Source organism: Bolinopsis microptera, chromosome 5, assembly GCF_026151205.1.
Source record: "Bolinopsis microptera isolate Bmic1 chromosome 5, MBARI_Bmic_1.0, whole genome shotgun sequence".
Lineage (NCBI taxonomy): Eukaryota > Metazoa > Ctenophora > Tentaculata > Lobata > Bolinopsidae > Bolinopsis > Bolinopsis microptera.
The window spans coordinates 18,773,845-18,792,506 of NC_087076.1; the positions used below are offsets into that span (position 1 = coordinate 18,773,845).

The 18,662-nt window shown below is 36.0% G+C and overlaps 3 protein-coding genes across 3 annotated transcripts; all 3 read left to right on the forward strand.

The window, feature by feature from the left end:
• The first annotated feature begins 3,068 nt into the window (after nucleotides 1-3,068).
• Nucleotides 3,069-9,875, forward strand: LOC134815516 (uncharacterized). Its single transcript, XM_063824056.1, has 5 exons — nucleotides 3,069-3,202; nucleotides 4,121-4,236; nucleotides 4,458-4,616; nucleotides 4,779-4,877; nucleotides 8,488-9,875. Exons 1-5 carry the CDS (start codon nucleotides 3,069-3,071, stop codon nucleotides 9,717-9,719), a joined length of 1,740 nt encoding a protein of 579 aa, XP_063680126.1. The 3' UTR covers nucleotides 9,720-9,875.
• Nucleotides 9,876-10,033: 158 nt separating this feature from the next.
• LOC134814879 (protein ref(2)P-like) lies at nucleotides 10,034-14,580 on the forward strand. Its single transcript, XM_063823183.1, has 8 exons — nucleotides 10,034-10,089; nucleotides 10,214-10,304; nucleotides 10,551-10,679; nucleotides 12,185-12,454; nucleotides 12,608-13,057; nucleotides 13,231-13,293; nucleotides 13,412-13,600; nucleotides 13,730-14,580. The coding sequence occupies exons 1-8, from the start codon at nucleotides 10,042-10,044 to the stop codon at nucleotides 13,879-13,881; spliced, it is 1,392 nt and encodes a 463-aa protein (XP_063679253.1). The 5' UTR covers nucleotides 10,034-10,041; the 3' UTR covers nucleotides 13,882-14,580.
• Nucleotides 14,581-15,852: 1,272 nt separating this feature from the next.
• LOC134815274 (uncharacterized) lies at nucleotides 15,853-17,350 on the forward strand. Its single transcript, XM_063823786.1, has 3 exons — nucleotides 15,853-16,053; nucleotides 16,235-16,322; nucleotides 16,466-17,350. Exons 1-3 carry the CDS (start codon nucleotides 15,980-15,982, stop codon nucleotides 16,751-16,753), a joined length of 450 nt encoding a protein of 149 aa, XP_063679856.1. The 5' UTR covers nucleotides 15,853-15,979; the 3' UTR covers nucleotides 16,754-17,350.
• Nucleotides 17,351-18,662: the final 1,312 nt, after the last annotated feature.

An 18,662-nucleotide genomic window follows, 5' to 3' on the forward strand; every position in this document is an offset into this window, starting at 1 on the left:
AAAGAGCGGCAGACTAACGCCAAGGTATATGGACACCTCATCAGAGCATCTGATAAGATAGCTGAACGGAGGATGAGACTCGCAGGTCATCTAACCAGACATGAAGAGCTTCTGAGTCATCAACTTCTCTTCTGGGAACCCCTTCTGGGAAATCGTCGAAGGGGAAGACCACACCTCACATATATTGACATCCTTCGAAAGGACACGGGGCTTGACGACAGCAAGGAGATTAACAAACTCATGCTGGATAGACAGATCTGAAAAAAAAAACTATCTCTGTTCGGACGTTGAAGCCGCCCTAAGTCGAAGTTGAGTAAGTCGATATACTTTAATATTATGAAAGATATTTTGTGTCAAATAGAGCTTGTTTAATCATTCTTACACACCAAAAGGTTGGTGTCTGTTTTTAATTGATTTATCATTGTTAATAAAGTTTATATTGATAATTTTATAGAGTAGTCTGTAGACCAATTCAATTAATTTACTGGTCACATGTATGGTTATTGGTTAAGAGTTTTATGACACTGAATGAATCTACGAGTATAAGGACTGCTAGTATTTTCAATTTTTTATTTGTTTTCACTTCTGCACGTTTAGGCAGTTGCTCTTGTGACCAGAGTTTTAGAATTATATATATATACATATTTATATAACAACACAACATATACATATATGTTGTGAATGTTAAATTTCAAATTTTTTTGCTATTGAAGTACTTGAAAACAAAACTAAAAATTCTAATATAATAGCAAAACAAAAATTGCATCAAAAACTACAACTGAAAACAATGTATTAAAGAGTCAAATCATGTTTTGCTCATATTTGAACTATGATAAACGCTCGATTTATGAAATGAATCAGATTTAATGATTGCAAATGCGCGCGGCACTTTCATACATTAGAGTAGCACAAATTTGAAATTATTTGGCGCGCCATTTCCTCCGCAAAAATTTGGTTCAATTGAATGAGCTCGAGCGTGCTAAATCACTTTACAGTCGATCTTCGAGATTGTTCTATAAAGGCGCGCCTCAGACATAGTCAATGTAATAAACTCCAAGCGCGAGCACAGAACTTTTTTCTCCGATTTTGATAAATTTGGTACCAAAAGTTGTTTAGAAATGCAATAAAATAAATCCACTGTGTAGCAATTTTTGCTAAAAATGCTACACGGATCTTTTTCGCCGCGCGTGCTTTTTTCGCGCAAATTTTTAGTTTTTAGCCTATAACTTGCACATTTTCAGTTTTATCGCATAATTATTGTAACAATCGCAATCAAGCTCATCGAGACGAGACTTTTAGTACTAATATTTTAAAATATTTTCAAACTTTTTTAATCTGAATTCACATAGCCATGTGTATACGCGTACTGCGTGACGCGCTTGTTTGCGAGAGGGCTCTGGTTAAAGCAATAATCTGAACACAAAACTTTTAGTACTAATATTTTAAGATTTAAAGGAAAATTATTTTCAATTTTTTTTAATTTGAAATTTTGTGAAATTCTGTGTGAAATTTTTAAAAATTTTTGAAAAATTACGATCCTGTAAGAATTATTTCAAAAAATTCAATATTTTAGGAGTTATAGGCATTTTAAGCAATAAATTACCTATTTTCGTTCTTTGTGCACTCTTGCAATGCACAAAAGGCCCACATACAGCTCGACGTTATCGTGCTAAAATCAAATCAAATCAAATCAAAATATAATGACACAAACATCATCACACATCATCAAAAATATATCTACTTAAGTTTAAAAATTATCTTAAATCTATTGGCCTCTATGTGCTACACGGTGAATCTTTATTATTCACAGTGTTCGGGAGAGACTTGCCCTTGTATTGGTGTAGAGGCAACTTTTGGTACAAAATTTATCAAAATCAGAAACAAAAAATTCTGTGCCAACTCATGGCGCTTATTACATAGATTAACAGTTGAAACCAACTTCAATCGATGTATTTTCGGACGCTGATTCAGAATCACCCCCCATGACATAGGGTTTTAACCCTATGAGCAGTTCACTGTTTATTAGTCTCACGATGAAATACTGATAGTTGGATAATATCCGGTTGAAAGAGACCAGGACAAATGAAACAGGAAGTTAGGAATATAGGCAAATTTTCGGCGTCAACGCCATTTTCAGAGTTCAGGCTCACATTAGTTGTTTTAAAGTAGCGTTAGATATATTAGGAAGCGCCTTCGGTTTGAAATCTTAAGAACAACGGTGATTTCTCTCCGGGGAGACAGAGGGGCAAGAAAGAACTTTGTCAATATAGAAGTTTAGATTTGAACTTGGAGCCGCAAGGCCAAGGGTGATTTTCAAAACTTTGAGTTGTTGAAGGGTTTAGTTTTTTCTTTTTATACAGGGTCATTGTGACATTATGTGTATACTGTTTGAAAAATTTTATAAAGTAGCGTTGAAAATATTAAAATAAATAAATAATAAATAACGATAATAATAATATCAGTACAACGACTAATTAAATATTGTGTGATATTACTTATGTGATTATGACTTAATGCGAATGATTCAGCGCAGCCTAATTGATAAAAATCTTCCATTTTCCATTTTGTTATTTGTTAATGATCTTCCAGAAGGGATTAAAAGTATAATTAAACTATTTGCTGACGACGTTAAAATGATTGTTAACCCTATTTATAATTTATCAGCTGATTTGCTACTTTTAGAACTTTGGGAACCCAATTGGTGTTTAAAATTTAACGTAGATAAATGTATGGTCATGCAAATTGGCTCTGGTAATCCTAAGAATCAGTACTTGTTCAGTGGTGTGCCTTTGAGGTCTGTTGACAGCGAGAAAGACCTTGGAGTGGTCTTTAACAGTGCTTTTAAATTTGAAGATCACTTGAGAAAGTGCATTGCTAAAGCTAATGGAACCATTGCCTGGCTTACAAGAAATATTTTATCGAGGGAAACAAGTGTTATGCTGGGCTTGTATAAGTCAGTGGTAAAGCCTCATATAGAGTATTGTTCGCAGGCATGGGCTCCAATGGCAGGGCATGGTAACTGGTCACTGATCCTTGAATTGGAAGGTGTTCAAAGATCATTCACCCGTATGATCAATGGACTGGGCCTCATGACCTACAGAGAAAGACTGGATAACTTGAAGCTCACAACCTTGCTTGAACGTAGGTTCCGTGGGGATCTCATCGAGATGTTCAAGATTCAGGAAGGCTTTGTGGATTATGGGTCCGGTTTATTTGGTCTTGCTGGTAGGACTGTCTCTGCTAGGTCAAAGCCACACAGATTTACCACAAATGAGACTGACTTCTCTGCCCAAAGGGTCTTGCGCTACTGGAACAGTCTACCACCACTTGTGAAAGCTAGTGAGTCGGTTACTGGATTCAAAAGAGGATTAGATGCCTTTCGGCTTCATGGATATCAGGCAAATAAGCTTGGCCACTACTGGGAACTGTCATATGACATCTTTGATAGGACAGATGTCTCTGTGTCTAATAGGAATAGTTATGTAAGTTATATGAAAGAGAATCCAATGGTAGCTAAGAGGAAGAAGGTTAATATCAAAGGTATTTAGTTACTTTTTTTTGTTGTAATTATATGGTTTCAAACGTAAATTGTTCATTTTCTGGGAATTTCTTTTTTTAAGATTCCCAGAGAGGCATTATTTATAACGTTATGTTATGTTATGTGTAATTTAGCATCAGTTTTCGAACTATTATGTTGAATGAATCGGTACTAATGAACTGTCAATCGTCCATCATTATCATATTCTATTATGGATTCTGTGCCACATGTTCGCAGATTGTAGCTTATTTCTTCTTCGCTGATAATTTTGAATAAATCAGTTTTCGTTGCAGATCTCAATACTCACCACATAATAGAAGACACCTTGTGTGTAACAGTACCATACAGTATACATAGATTGTTCTGTGCTAAATTTTCGCTTGTTATGTCCTAAAATCTGTTTACTTATGTTAACCAGGCTTCTGCTTTTAAAAGTAGACATTTTCAAAATGGAAGGGTGCATTAAGGGTGTTATACAGTTAATGGGGATTTTACAGTATTAAGATAACATATTATATTTTCAATGCAACATGAATTCACACTGTTCTGCAATATCTATAATCTCAACCCAATCATCATCAGGATGTTGGGTTCTGACAGCCTGTTAACAAAACTTAATGATTTGAAACCAGACTGTCAGGGGACAACACACTTGATAGGAGTAGCTCAGTCAATTTCATCCCCCTTTCCAACCAAAGGTTTGACGTCCTTTTATTGTGTTTAAGAAGAAACTCTCTTGTGTTTTTTTTCCTTGTTCATTATTATGTAGACTGTACAAAATAAAGTTTTAGATTTGTGTACAAATTTTACCATTCACGAAAAAAGAAGCGCTTGTAATCATTGATAGCTTACAGTGGTAATTGTGATAAATTTTTAAAATCATACAGAAATGTGTTTCTTATATATTATGGCATTTCAGGTTGTGACCATCTATGCAGAATACAACTCATAGATGATTCTACAGATAACGTTTTGTCCTGTTTGTTATTTGGATATCATTCATCACTTCCTAGAAGAGATGTCACTCCTGAGTTATCCATTCTCCGTCTTACATCTGTTAAAGTTCAATATTTTGCTGGTACATTTGTCTTATTTCTATTATTATGAAAGGTTCAAATCAAATCACGGATTTAAATCTTCAAATCTTCCACTTGTAATAAACATTAGAATGTCAAGTTCTGTTTTTTTAATCACAATTAGACTCAAATATTGATAGTTAAAACTAAAAATGCATTCCCAGGTCGTCCACAAATTAATAAGAGCAACGCCTACTCATTCTCAATATTTCATCCTACAGAAGAGAGCTTTACCTCACTTGACCAAAGTCCGAAATGTGGAGGTACTTAAAATTCCCACTTTGGTATTTTACAACAGATTATATTAATATTGTTTTAAAGATTCAAGTTCAAATATCGATTTTACATTCTGTGATTGATAACAATAACATGATCAAATTAATAGGACAAAAGAGTTATTACTCTATTGTAACTAAAGTTTGTATTCTAAATAGTAAATTGTGATCCAAACAGAGTTATTTTATGAAATCACTGTAATGTTAAAATTGCATTTGTACCAAAATGTATATTAAAACCATAGAATCTTTACATAATTAGTATTCTTATAGCACTATTGAATTATTCTGAACCTTAACTTCAACCTTTGACTTGACAGGATCACGCTTGACTCTTAAGTATCTGAAGGAACATTTTGGTGTCAAAGCTATGTAAATGATCGGATTTAGCGTGGATATTATTGATGGAATAGCTAGACAAAGCAAAAAATATGAAATCCCTTCCTTTAAACCGATTCCACTTTCACTCCCTCTGACTTTAACAGGGATAATTGCATAGAACCCAAGTATTATGATACTTCCAACATTAGTGATCAGAATCTTCAGGCTACTTCTCGTTTTACGTCTTCTTGGGCCACCTGATTTCGGTTTCAGATGACATTGCACTAGCTCGTAGATAGTAAGGAATGATGTTGAAATTGCACCTACTTGTAACACCCATGTCACCCCAGTCATCAGAAAGAAAAAGGTGAGGCTGCTTATTCTAATACCTAGAACTCTTGGATCAAAATTCCAGGCAAGACTTGTTATGGGCAGTACTATGGGGATTGAGTTTTCAGACTCACGAACATCCAGCATTGCACATCCAGCAATAACAGGAAGAATGACCAGTGACAGGAATAATCCAGACATTACCAGTCTTATTCTTGGTCGTTGGAGAGGATACCTTATTTGATAATACCGACTCATAGCAAGAAAAGCTGTTACGTTGCTCGGTGCTAAAACGACTGTCCAGCCAATGATACCATGAACTTTTTCTCCGAGATGGGCGATCCTTATTTTCTTGTAATATTCCTCGTTACATGATAGTTCAACACTGTTCCTGCATTCCTCCTCTTTTTCTTTTAAGATGGCTATTGCGAAATTAGCTGTTAGCACCCATGCTGTGATGAAATCAGCAGCAGATAGAGTAAGGTACAAGCTCCTTGCTAAAGAGTTCTTCTTGCGAGCCTCATGAACAAACACCAATCCATTCAGTAAAGTGCAGATCAGAACAACACAAATACAGGATACTCCTATGTAAATATCTGGTGAAGTTATTCCTCCTTCACTGAAAACAGCCATCTCCTCCTTTTCGCTGAGAAAAATGTTACTTTGTTTTACAGATTACCAAGTCATAACTTTGTATTGATTATAAAAATAACCTCGAAACATAAGCAATATTTACAGCAGTAAATACAAACTATCAATAACAGAATTATTACAGCTCTAACTCTAACTCTGCTAATAAGCACTTACAACATTTAAAAAGTAAACACTTAAAAGATTTAAATATAAAATATCTCATAAGTTCTGTCCACACCTTGGGTAATTGTCAGATCATTGTAGGACCTACAATGACCAGAAGTCATTAGACTGTGTCACACCTATATTGTTGGTACGAGACAGTCTAATGACTTCTGTAGTGTTGAACCGTTTTAAGTGTTTGTTATATAATATAATGACGTTACAAACCCACTGTCTTACAACCTTTATTGTTTTAAAGCAAAAGTATAATTGCACAAAGGACAAGAGAAACTTCGAAAGAGCGTAATAAAATGGTGTTAAAACAACAAAAACATGATGATATGACATAATTATGCCAATGTGTGACAGATCAAGACAACTTAGTATATTTGTTTGTTTTAAAGCAACATCCTGCATAAAAAATAAATCACACAGCGGATTTATTGGTTAAGAGTAACAATGAAAGAACGTAATAATAAGAGGTTTTGTATTGTAACAGCCAGTTAATCTAAACGTGACAAGTGTGACCTTACACTCATTAGAGAAAAGACATTTAAAGAAACATAATATATAACAACCCTTATATTAACGTAAATACCAAGTCTAGTTTATACAAATCGATATTAATTAAGTTAATACCTGCTAGTTTGCTGTGGGTTTTACTTGATATTTAACGATTACAAGCTCTTCGATTTTTCTGTAATCGCAAGGATAACGGCATAAAAAGTTATTGACAAAACGAAACGCTAATAGTCAGTCGTGTGACAGATTTATATCCCGTTCCTGATTACAGTTTTCAAAACATAATGGGATTACAAATTATCTAGACGGCTCTGCAGCCGCGGTCGTGACACATTTAGTGGTGACTAAGTCCGGAAGTAGGTGACATTAAATGAATTCGTTTAACAGTAATTAGAGTTTAATAATATGAATTGTAAAGAGCAAGTTTGAGTTAAGAGTTAGCAAACTGTATCGATCGAGCTTACAAACAACTGACTCTAGAGAGATTATCCAGCGAGCCGAGCCGTGATGGTCACTAATCTTGCTAGCCGTAGACGCGATGTCTAGTAATTGATTTACTAGAAGTGTTGCTTCTGGTTAAAGGGAATTAGAAGAGTAGAGTAGATAAGTAGCTGTTACTAAACAAATTACAATCATGTCAAAGTCAGAAACTCTTCAATAAACAGCAGTTCGGTTGGGATACAGAAATTAAATTAAAGAGATTAAAACCGGATAACTCTACACGGTGAAAAAGTTAGCAAATGAAATTATCTATACAAGATCATGTGATTACAGTCAACGGGTAAATTAAGTTTCAAATCAATACAAAGCCGGCTCTACAATTATCCAAACTAAGGAATAATAAACTACGCTGCACGTGTCAACTGTCAAACTTAACACCACGAAGTCACGTGTTGTGATATCAAGAGCACGTGACGTTACAGGGCAGCTCTCCCCCTACTTCCTATGAGGGAGACGTCATATTATTGACAATCAATTAAATGATTTACAGTGTGTTTCAAAAGTCTGGAAAGGATGTTCTTTTTAGATAACTTTTAATCCATTTGTCTAAACTTTATTCTGTAAAAAGTTATTGGTAGTTCGAAAGTCACCATGAAACGTTAGAACTATGACCAATAACTTTTTACAAAATGAAATTTAGACAAATAGATTAAAAGTTAAATCTAAAAAGAGCATCATTTCCAGACTTTCCAAACACCCTGTACAAACAAATAGCACTCCTTCAATTTTTTTAATTTCAAAATCCAAATAAACTGTACATCAATGTATTACAGTTATATTTAGAAAAGACCACAATATCTCCTGTGAGGCAAAAACATGGAAAAAGAGAGCTAGAATAATATTCCTGAGACTCAACATTACCAGACTGCAACTGGAATGAACATCATAGTAAAATTTATTTCGGCTGAACCAAAACACGGTGGTAAAACAATAATTACATTGGTGCCGACTAAATTATGTGATGACAGAAAATGGAGGCGAATCAAAGTACATCCCTAGCCTAGAGTAGATTATTAGGTTAAGTTTCGAGTCGTTATGTGCATAATTTTAAATTTTATGCACTACACAAAAATAGTTATTCTACAAGTACGTAAGAAGTAAACAAAAATGTTAAAACATTTTTTTTCAGGTGAACTATCAGACGAACACAAGAAAAGGATCACCGAACTCAGAGCTTGGTTAAAATCTCCTGCCTTCAATTCCAATAATTTTGGCTGGAAAACGGCGTCCAAAGATCCAGTTTCAGAAAAAAGAGCAGTATCGAGCGAAGCATCAATTCATCATGCTAAGCGAGTTAAAATTGCGACTGAAAAATCGGGCAATACATTGGAACAGCCTGATCTGGAAGTGATAGCAGACTTTGATTTAATCACAAATGAACGACCAATAGACAGATTTAACAAATTCAACGACTTTCCCGTACCCTTGAAAGATGTCACACTAAATTTGTACTGTAATCTCAACCTCCAAGTGATCGGTGTGGGCAAATGTTTAAAAAGTATTGTTCTGCGCTGTGTTGATGGAACCATCCCACAAATAAACACCCTGAAAATCTCCCCTTTACACATTCAGGGTAATCTGTCACAACATGCCCTGTTACAGTTGGACCAGTACACGGTTGATGTCACCATATTTGATGATCACATGGATTTTGCTAAGTCTTTGCTCCCGAGTGATTTCATTTCGTTGACTAACGTGCACTGTTACATCCCTTATGGTTTGAGCCAACCGGAGTTAATTTTACATGGAGGAACAAGTCACAATAGAGGCATCAAGAAACTGGAAATTGAAGGTATGACGGAAAAGTGGATGCAGAAGAGGATAGATGAGATCCCAATAGAAACAAACATTTCTCCAGCAGACCTTTCCTTGCCAGAGGACGAACCTAGAAGTGTCCAAACCTCACCAACTGAGTGTCTTTATCCTGAACAGACCCTGACTACACTAACTAAGATTATGAAGGAGCCGTCCAACAAGGGACTCTATAAAATCAGAGTTTATCTCCACAGTCACCTTCCCGAAACCTACCCTGCAATGATAAAGAGCTGCTGTGAGCGGTGCAAAACTATCAAGACTTCAGAGCACGAGCAATGTGCTAAGTGCAAAGAATCAGACTTTGTAAAGACGCTCTACTTCAAGTTCCTTGTCCAGGATGACTCTTCACAAGAGCTGGTTCCTGTGTTCTGTTTCGGAGGACAGGCCAGGGATTTTGTGGGTGTTGAAAGAATTAAAACTAGTTTTGATTTAGAACCTTTAAATTTAGTGGTGAGGAGGTGGTGTGATATACATGTTCTGTGCAAGGTACAATCTGACGGAAAAGTAAAACTTATGTTAGCTCATACGATTGTGAAAAGAGTTTAAAACGATATAATGGTTTATAATTGGTTAAAAAAGTAAGTTTTTAATAATTGTATTTCTATCAAATTTATAGTGTGCTTAACGTATTTAATGCGGTTTTAATTGATGACTTGTAATTAATATTTATGCTATTTCCGTAATTTTATAATTATAACAACATTCTCGGCTAATTTTGTATACTAATTTTTAACAGCTGGCACTCGATGGAATCAGAACGAGTAAATTTGTATAATTATGTGATTTCAGTGCAATGAAATTCCCTTTACATTTCGCCATGTCTTGTACTCCTCCATTATTACTGAACTCTCTTGTCTCAGAATTAGCAATGAAGGTCAAATGTTTTGTGACCATACAAGGTCAATCTGTTTCCGAGGTAACCCTTTCAAATTCAGTGTTTCTAACCGTTTGATAAATTTAAACTTCATGTACCCCTGAATAATATTGAGAAAATTCTAATGGTGCTGAAAGCTGATATCATAAAATTGTTTGTTTCTCAGGAGATACGACTTTTTAAGGTGGACCCCAGCTCGGAAACTCCTTATGATGATCTGTTGGCGAAACTGATCGACTGCTACAAGAACGATACATGTTAGTTTACATTAGCGAGGCGGAATATTCCGATTTTATTTATGTTTCCTTCTTTTGCCAACGAATCGTCACTTTATAGGTTGAACTTTAGTTTAAATGGTTGAAACAATACGCTCATCTCGTGGTAGCAGTTAACCAATCAGCTTCCAGCAGCAACCGATCAAATCTAAGAGTCAATCTTTCATTCGAAAACAAATTGGGCTCGCCGTCACTACTAACCAAATCTACAAGACATCTTCCCGACAGGTGAGTTCAGCATGAGCTGGAAGGATGATGAAGGTGACGATATTGTGGTGAGCAGTAACGGTGAACTACTAGCTGCTCTGGAGGAGTGTCCAGGAGCTCCTAACTCCACTCTCAAGATGAGCATCAAAGGTAGGCTTATAGAGCTCTGAAGTTAACAGTTGTCTTCTCCACTCTCAATCAAAATATCTTAAAAACATTTAATTTAATCTCTAATGGGGCCGGGGGGGGGGCTGGTATTCATAAAAGTTCTCTCAAAATTGACTTTATAGTTGTTTCTGATAGAAGGGAGTGATATCTATCAGCTGTTTTGGACCCATGGAAAAATATTGTTCCTAGCTGAAATTATTGCCGGTCAAAGGTCAGCGCTTATGTGTAATTGTATTGCGTGAGCGATTCTTATTCGCGCGCCCTGAAAATCGAGTCTAAAAATCCATCTTCTCCTATACTACATTTCTTGAGCAATCACCCTGAAATCACCCTGAGATTTTGGACCTTGATTTTTAGAGGTCCAAGATTTTCAAAATTGAATTAAAGGTTTCTAAGGCCTATCTCAAAATTCTGGCCCGACAATCTCTTCTAACTGGTCCTTAGAACATATCCTGAAAGTTTCAGGGTGATTGCTTAAAAATTGTGGGAGAAGATTTTTAGACTCGATTTTCAGGGCACGCGATTGAAAATCGCTCGCTCAATGCAATTACACGTAAGCGCTGACCTTTGACCTGCAATAATTTCGGCAAGGAACAGCATTTTTCCATGGGACCAAAAACAGCTGATAGATATCACTCCCCTTTATCAGAAACAACTATAAAGTCAATTTCGAGAGAATCTTCATGAAGACCCCCCCCCCCCGGCCCCCTTAACAGGTTAATGTTTAAGGGGGCAGGGGGGGGTCTTTATGAAATTTCTCTCGAAATTGATTTTATAGTTGTTTCTAATAGAGGGGAGTGATATCTATCTGCTACTTTTGGTCCCATGGAAAAATATTGTTCCTAGACGAAATTATTGCCGGTCAAAGGTCAGCGCTCATGTGTAATTGTATTGCGCGAGCGATTTTCAACCGCGCGCCCTGAAAATCGAGTCTAAAAATCTATCTCCTCCTACAGTTTTTCAGCAATCACCTTGAAACTTTCAGGATATGTTCTAAGGACCATTTAGAAACTTTTGCTTGTTTTAGAATTTCGAGATAGGCCTTTAAACATTTTTTATTCCATTTTGAAAATCTTGGACCTGGAAAAATCGTCAAAAAAAAGAGGTCCAAGATTTTCAAAATCTAATAAAAAATTTTTAAAGGCCTATCTCGAAATTCTAAAACGAGCAAAAGTTTCTAAATGGTCCTTAGAACATATCCTGAAAGTTTCAAGGTGATTGCTCAAAAAACGTAGGAGGAGATAGATTTTTAGACTCGATTTTCAGGGCGTGCGATTAAAAATCGCTTGCGCAATACAATTACACATGAGCGCTGACCTTTGACCGGCAATAATTTCGTCTAGGAACAATATTTTTCCATGGGACCAAAAGTAGCAGTTAGATATCACTCCCCTCTATTAGAAACAACTATAAAATCAATTTCGAGAGAAATTTCATAAAGACCCCCCCTTGCCCCCTTAATAGGTTTAATAAGAATCTAATTCCAGTGACGGTTAGTAAAGCTAAGGTGTTCGGAGGTCACTGCAACAAAATGAGGAAGAAGAAAGGTAAGACTGGAGGAAGTATGCTGCTCCCCAACTGGGAGAACCCTGGCATGACCCACCCTGGAGTCACATGTGATGGTTGTGAGGGACCCGTCATGGGACCTCGGTGGAAGTGCTCTGTCTGTCCTGACTTTGATTTGTGTAAACCCTGCAAACGAAAAGGCATCCACTCCGAGCATATCTTCGTCAAGATTCCTTTCCGGCTAAGAAATTGTAAGTTTCGTTGTTAGGTTTATCGATTTTTTTGATTATATTTCTTCACTCTACAGTGTATTAATATACTTTACAATATTCATCCAGCATCCTACGCTCCATAGTCTGTGATCTAGAATTGTATAAATTATCATATTAAGCATGTTATTTCAGGGAGACAGTGTGGCACTATGAATCCTATGATGATGCCAATCCACTTCCCAAGTGCTGTCCTTGAATTGGAGCTGAAAGATGACTCAGTGACGGATAAACAAAGAATTGAACTGGAGGAGCTGCAAATACAAACTGCAGACATGTACATCTCAGATAACTTGATCGGAGAACAATTCTATGAATCTAACCACTCTTTGAGCACTGAGCTCTCCGAGAAGACCATGCCTGAGGAAGACGAAACTACCGGCCCCCCAAATGAGACTCCTGCTGCTGAGGTTGTCGTGGAAGAAGAGATGGTTTTTGAAGAGATAGCTACTGAGGAGGAGCCCGTGACTAAGAGTGTGTACTCTGAGTCTGTACACATTCCTGATGACGATGGAATCAGAGTTACCGGCAGTGACGAAGGAGACTTTGTTTTACTCAACCCTAATGACCATGTTGATGTTCCAGGTTAAAACCACCTTAACAGTTATTCTAATTTATTATCGAGCTTAAGTTTTAGGAATCAGTATGAACACTTGGTGTGGTTTCACCCTGTTTGTCGAATATTAACTGGGATGAGAGTAACGCGTGTTACTCTCAATAAGTTTCAATCTGAGCCATTGTAAATATTTTTCTTTCAGACATGACTGAGGATTCCCAGACTGAGACATACGAAAATGTCTACAACGTGACACCTTCAGCCGGTATGGTAAAACGTAAGATTTGATTAAAACCACAGACAATAAAGATTATTTGGAAATTGGATGACAATGTACGAGTAGTTATAGTTGTTTCAAATCCCGTTCATTCACTCCGTTTCAGTTTACCCTACTCTAGAGGAAGATGCTGCTCCTGCTCCTCCAGCTGCTGCTCCCATCCTCCCTCCTCCTCTGACACCCACTCCTGCTCCTGCTGCTACCCGTGGACGTGGTGCTGGAAGAGCTCCTTCTAACCGTGCTCCTTTCTCTCCCCCTCCTTCCGCTCCTGTGTCCCGTAATCCCATTACTTCTCGTAAGTACCTCAAAATTAACTTTATTCTGCCATTTTAATGTTAGATGTGTCAAACCATTTATGTAAACTATTGAGGGTGTTAAATTAATTTCTATCTAGTTTGAGGCATATAAATCATGACTATTTCAGTTTCTCTGCCTCCCCATATCCACGCTGCCCTGTCATGCATGCTGGAGATGGGATACACTAACAGCGGAGAATGGCTCGCTAAACTTCTCCACAACAAGAACGGAGACATCAACATGGTCATTGACATCCTCAACTCCAGGATGTCCCGTTAGGACATCCTGCAAACGAGTCTGTCAGTAGCAATAGTGGACAATTATTGTATGGTGCAATTGCATGGTATTGGTAAAACTGCGCTAATGTGGACGCTTATTTCGTGTTAAAACTGCGCTTATGGACGCGAATTTTGTTATTAAACAGTGACTATAACCACTGAGTTTTAATTCGGTGATACAAGTTTGCTGATTAATTCTTAAATCCTGTGATTTTTGACGTAGCTCTTTATCATTTGAGTCTTCTTTAAAACCAAAAGCTTGTGATTGTATACGTTTGTGTTTTCAAAATAAATCTTATAGATCAGAATTTGCTGAACTTATTAATAACTTATTCAGTCACTTAGCGATCATATTTTTAAATGTTTTAAAGAATAATAAAAAACACTCTGATCGTGCATTTACATACCAGCTGTTACTGTTAAATTTACTGTATATTCTTCTATCTGTTTGTAGTTTTTAGATGATTTAAAGGATATCAAAATAATGTGAAGCACTCAATTCAAGAGCAGAAAATCCCGTACCGAAATAGAACGGAACTAGATTTGAACTTTTAAATCAGTGGCGACAACATATTATTGAAATTTTAAAATCATTTAATTTCAGGCAAAATATTTGCTTGAAGTTGCACTAAAACGTTTTCTGCTTGTATTATTAAGAGATGTTAGTATCCCTAAAATAAAATGTTTTTCATTTTCTCAATGATGTGTTTTACTGCGAGCTCCTCTTATCTGTGATATATATATTGATTTCCACTTTCACATTCCTATTAGAGCATGAGTACCAAAATATATTCCAAAACTTTTGACTGTTTGAACACTATTAATCTGAAAAGTCAGAGATATCTCCATTATATCAGTTTCATCTGCATCATTTAGAGTTACTAGCAGGAACCTGTCTAACCCTAAAATGGTGTCAAGACTCAAGAGACTAAAACAATTATTACCTATTTAATTCGCGTTTTTGACACCACTTGGGGTACCAATTTTTGGGCTCTAAAACTCCTATTTCTTGGCCAATTTTTTATTTTTTCATGCTGATTTGGAGGCCATTAAAGCATTTGACCCAGTCAAAAAAGTTTCAGTGGTATATCTTTTACGGTTTTTGCAGAAATTACCGTTAAAGTTGATGCCGTGGTGTCAGTAAAATGGCACAGATAAATATATATATATCGTCTCGCTTTATATATAGTAAGATTATATATACGCCAAAATGATTAAATATGGCTATACTGTCGCAATCACTGTGATGACTATTTTCATGATGCCTCGCATATTATACGCTTATGGGATGGTGCTACCTTCTCTTCCAGAATGATACTTATTCATGTACTAATCTAATATACGCCTACATCTTGTCAATTGTGACGGGGGGGGGGGGGGGGGGGGGGGGGGGGGGGGGGTTACAACGGTCATTCAATGTCTGTTTTATAGAATTTTGCTGAAAATATACAATAATATACATTATGCACATTAAATGCCCATATATGCCCATTAATTGCCCATTAATGCACCATTACATGCCATATTTAATAAGAAAAATGCGGAGAAAAAAGTATGGGCAATACATGGCCCAGTATTTTTCAAAATTATGCAACATTAATGCACCATTAATGGCCCATAATGCACATTAATGCCCATTAATGGCACATTATGCCATATTTAATAGAAAAAATGGGCAATAATGGGAAAAAGTATGGGCATTATATGGCAGTATTATAGAATTTTGCTGAAATATACATATACATTTAATGCCCATTTATGCCCATTTATGCCCATTAATGCACATTAATGACTGTTGTATCCCCACCATTGTGACTTTGTATTGAATACAATAATAACGTATTGAATACAATAATAACGTATTGAAATAAGATAAGACACTTAACACACACACAGAATTTACTGTGCGAGCATCTCTCTTCGTGAGATGTTTAGTTCTGAAAGACGTTGTCTTTGTTTTAGTTATTTCATTAATATTTTGTTCAGAATGTAAAACTCCGTGAACACTGAGCAGCCTTGTGACATCCTGATTCATGAAAGAGGAGAACATAAAGGCTGAAATCTGAAAATCTGACACCCTGGCTGAATTTTCGAAAGCTATGGTTAAACTTAGCCAACGCAGGAACTTGTTCGCTTTGTTTGCTATCATTTTCCTAACTGCTATTGCACTATAGTAAGTGTCAGTTTTTCTCTAATACTGCAATATTCATAATTCAAAAACGATTCCATTATCTTTAAACCTTCAAAACTTCACGATCGTACTCATTAAGAATTACGAGAATTTCGAAGTTTACTGTAGCTCTACTTTAATCTTAATTTTGATAATTCGGAATTTTAACCGCTTATTTTTCCAGTGTGATAGAAACAGCTGAAGTGTTTCGGATAAAAACGCCGGAAATTCACAACGAGGTTGCTTTAGCTGCCTTCGAATCATGTAAAGAGGTAATAATTATAGATTCTCATTTCTCTTTTAAAAAATCTTTTAACTGTTTTTCTCATCTTCATTCATATCAAGTTAAATTAAGAGGAACAAAAAACTATTCCCTTGTTTCCTCTTGAATATCTGAATCCTTAATTCCCACCAGCTTGGATCAGACTGCGAGTGCACAGTCCTCGAGAAGTGCGATATTTGCCCCGCTGAGAGTCCTGCGCCGCGCGAATGTCAGAGTACAGGTCGGCGGGAGTTTGTACGGTGCAGTCCTGGCGAGCACGAGTTCTTCAAGCAGTGCGTTAGCACGGAGTACGAAGCTAGCAACGCCTTCTGGGCCTTCTACTTGAGCAGTGGTATTGTGTTGGTGGGGAGTGTGGTTGTGATTAATCATCGGAAGGCCTTTCTAGAACACTGCACTAATGTTAGAATGGAGAATATTTAGTGATTTATAGTGTTTCATATTATCTGAGAACTGAGAAACGGAGGCTGAGGTTAATATGATTTGTTTTTTTTAACAGACTGTTTTTTTGCTCCATATAGAATGTTTTAAGATTGACCTGATATTTTTCGATCAGAACACGTTAAAAAGTCTTACATTTGGATCTAAATACCACATTATGACGTCACTACTGTTTTTCTTCCTGGACGTTACAAACAGACATTGTGGACCTCAGTTAAGCCTTTCACTTGTTAATACGTAAACTAACTAAGAAATAGACTTATGATTCTCTATTTGTTATGTATTGTATATATTAATTGTGATTGCTAAATTTTTATTAAGTATTGAACTGTGCATGCTATTTGAATTGATTTGCTAGAATGTGTAACGTTAGAGGTAGATTATATAAAAAAATTTGCTACTGCTGGTCAGTATTATAATCTTAAAATTCGAATTTGGTAACAGTTCAGTTTCGAGATTGTACCGCCTGAATAGTTGTAGTTGATGAGAAAATGGTTTAATTTATCATCAATGAAACTTTTGAAATTGCTTGTTGATATGTTAATGTTTCTGTAAATTTTATGCAATAGTTTCTACCCTAATCTAAAGCGTATTTATTTGTTAATATCAGACATAACACGTCATTTAAAAATTTTTAAAATTTTTTTTTAAATTTTTTAAAAATTTTAAAATTTCCCAAATATAAAAGAAAATTATTGAATACAATAACCCGGGGCAAACCCCTTTGATCCACATTATTTTTATGATGGGGGGGATATTCCACTCTTAGCCCAGCTGTTTACCTCTGAAAAAGGGATGTGGAAGAGGGGGGGACGCGCCCCCAAAAAATTGGCCAACCAAAAATCATAAACTTTTTCCTAAACCATCCTTTTTTAACCACAAAACCCTTTAAAAAACAAACATTTTTATTTTTTTTCCTTTCACTTTCATAAATTAAAACCAACCCCAAAACCAAACCCAAAATTTAAAAAAACAACAAAACCTTTCTTAAAAAAATCAAACCCTTTCTTTAAAATTTTCAAAAAAATCTTTCCCCCTTCCCCCACAATCCACAACATCACCCAAACAAAATTTAAATAAAAATTCAAAACCTATCTTTAAATTTATAAAATTCAAAAAACAATTTTTTACCTTTTCAACAAAAAAACCAAACCCCCCCCCAAACCAATTTAACACATCACTAAACCCCCCCCAAAACTTTTTAAAAAAATTTTTCCAAACCCCCCCATTTCCCCTTTTTAATAATTTTCAAAAAAAAATTTTTTCCACCCAAATTCCCCCAACAAAATCCTGGATTTTCATTTCACATTGAAAATTTTCATTTGGAAGCAATATCCTAAATTTTTTGAGGAAACAATATGCCCCCTTTTGGGACCCCCTTTTTTTCGCGGGGAAAATTGCGGGCCCAAATATGCATTTAAAATGCATTTTTCTAATCGTTTTGGGGAATGTGTTGAAAATGATCTCTTTTCCCAAATTTCCCCATATTTTACACTTTTTGTGCTTTTGAAATTCAGGCTTCCCCAAAGCACGCGCCAAAAAAAAAAAAATTTTGAAAAACTCTAAGATTTTGACCCCCTCATGAAAAAAATCATTTCTACACCCCTGTCTGATAACGATGTAGATTGTGGAGGAGCAGTGTTGTTAATGGTGTATAAGCAGTGATCAGCCAGCTAAATCTCGGAAAAGTATTATTAAATAATATGTGAATACTGAAGATACGTAGAAACTGTTTGTTGTGGTTACTAATCACTACACAGTTGTCAACTGCTGCTCAATTTAAAATTAGTTCAGTCAAGGATCACATTCAAATAAAAACACAATCTAGATCCAGTACATCCACGATATTTCATAACATTGTATCACATTAAATCGTTCAAGTCATTATTAG

What these genes read in the sequence shown, in the direction of transcription:
- LOC134815516 (XM_063824056.1), top strand. Translation starts at nt 3,069, where the DNA reads ATGATCAATGGACTGGGCCTCATGACCTACAGAGAAAGACTGGATAAC. An exon ending in TAAAGTTCAATATTTTGCTG is followed by an intron (nt 4,617 to 4,778) that starts GTACATTTGTCT and finishes ATGCATTCCCAG; the next exon opens with GTCGTCCACAAATTAATAAG. An exon ending in CCAAAGTCCGAAATGTGGAG is followed by an intron (nt 4,878 to 8,487) that starts GTACTTAAAATT and finishes ATTTTTTTTCAG; the next exon opens with GTGAACTATCAGACGAACAC.
- LOC134814879 (XM_063823183.1), top strand. Translation starts at nt 10,042, where the DNA reads ATGAAGGTCAAATGTTTTGTGACCATACAAGGTCAATCTGTTTCCGAG. An exon ending in CTGCTACAAGAACGATACAT is followed by an intron (nt 10,305 to 10,550) that starts GTTAGTTTACAT and finishes TCTTCCCGACAG; the next exon opens with GTGAGTTCAGCATGAGCTGG. An exon ending in TCCTTTCCGGCTAAGAAATT is followed by an intron (nt 12,455 to 12,607) that starts GTAAGTTTCGTT and finishes ATGTTATTTCAG; the next exon opens with GGAGACAGTGTGGCACTATG.
- LOC134815274 (XM_063823786.1), top strand. Translation starts at nt 15,980, where the DNA reads ATGGTTAAACTTAGCCAACGCAGGAACTTGTTCGCTTTGTTTGCTATC. An exon ending in CTAACTGCTATTGCACTATA is followed by an intron (nt 16,054 to 16,234) that starts GTAAGTGTCAGT and finishes TTATTTTTCCAG; the next exon opens with TGTGATAGAAACAGCTGAAG. An exon ending in CCTTCGAATCATGTAAAGAG is followed by an intron (nt 16,323 to 16,465) that starts GTAATAATTATA and finishes AATTCCCACCAG; the next exon opens with CTTGGATCAGACTGCGAGTG.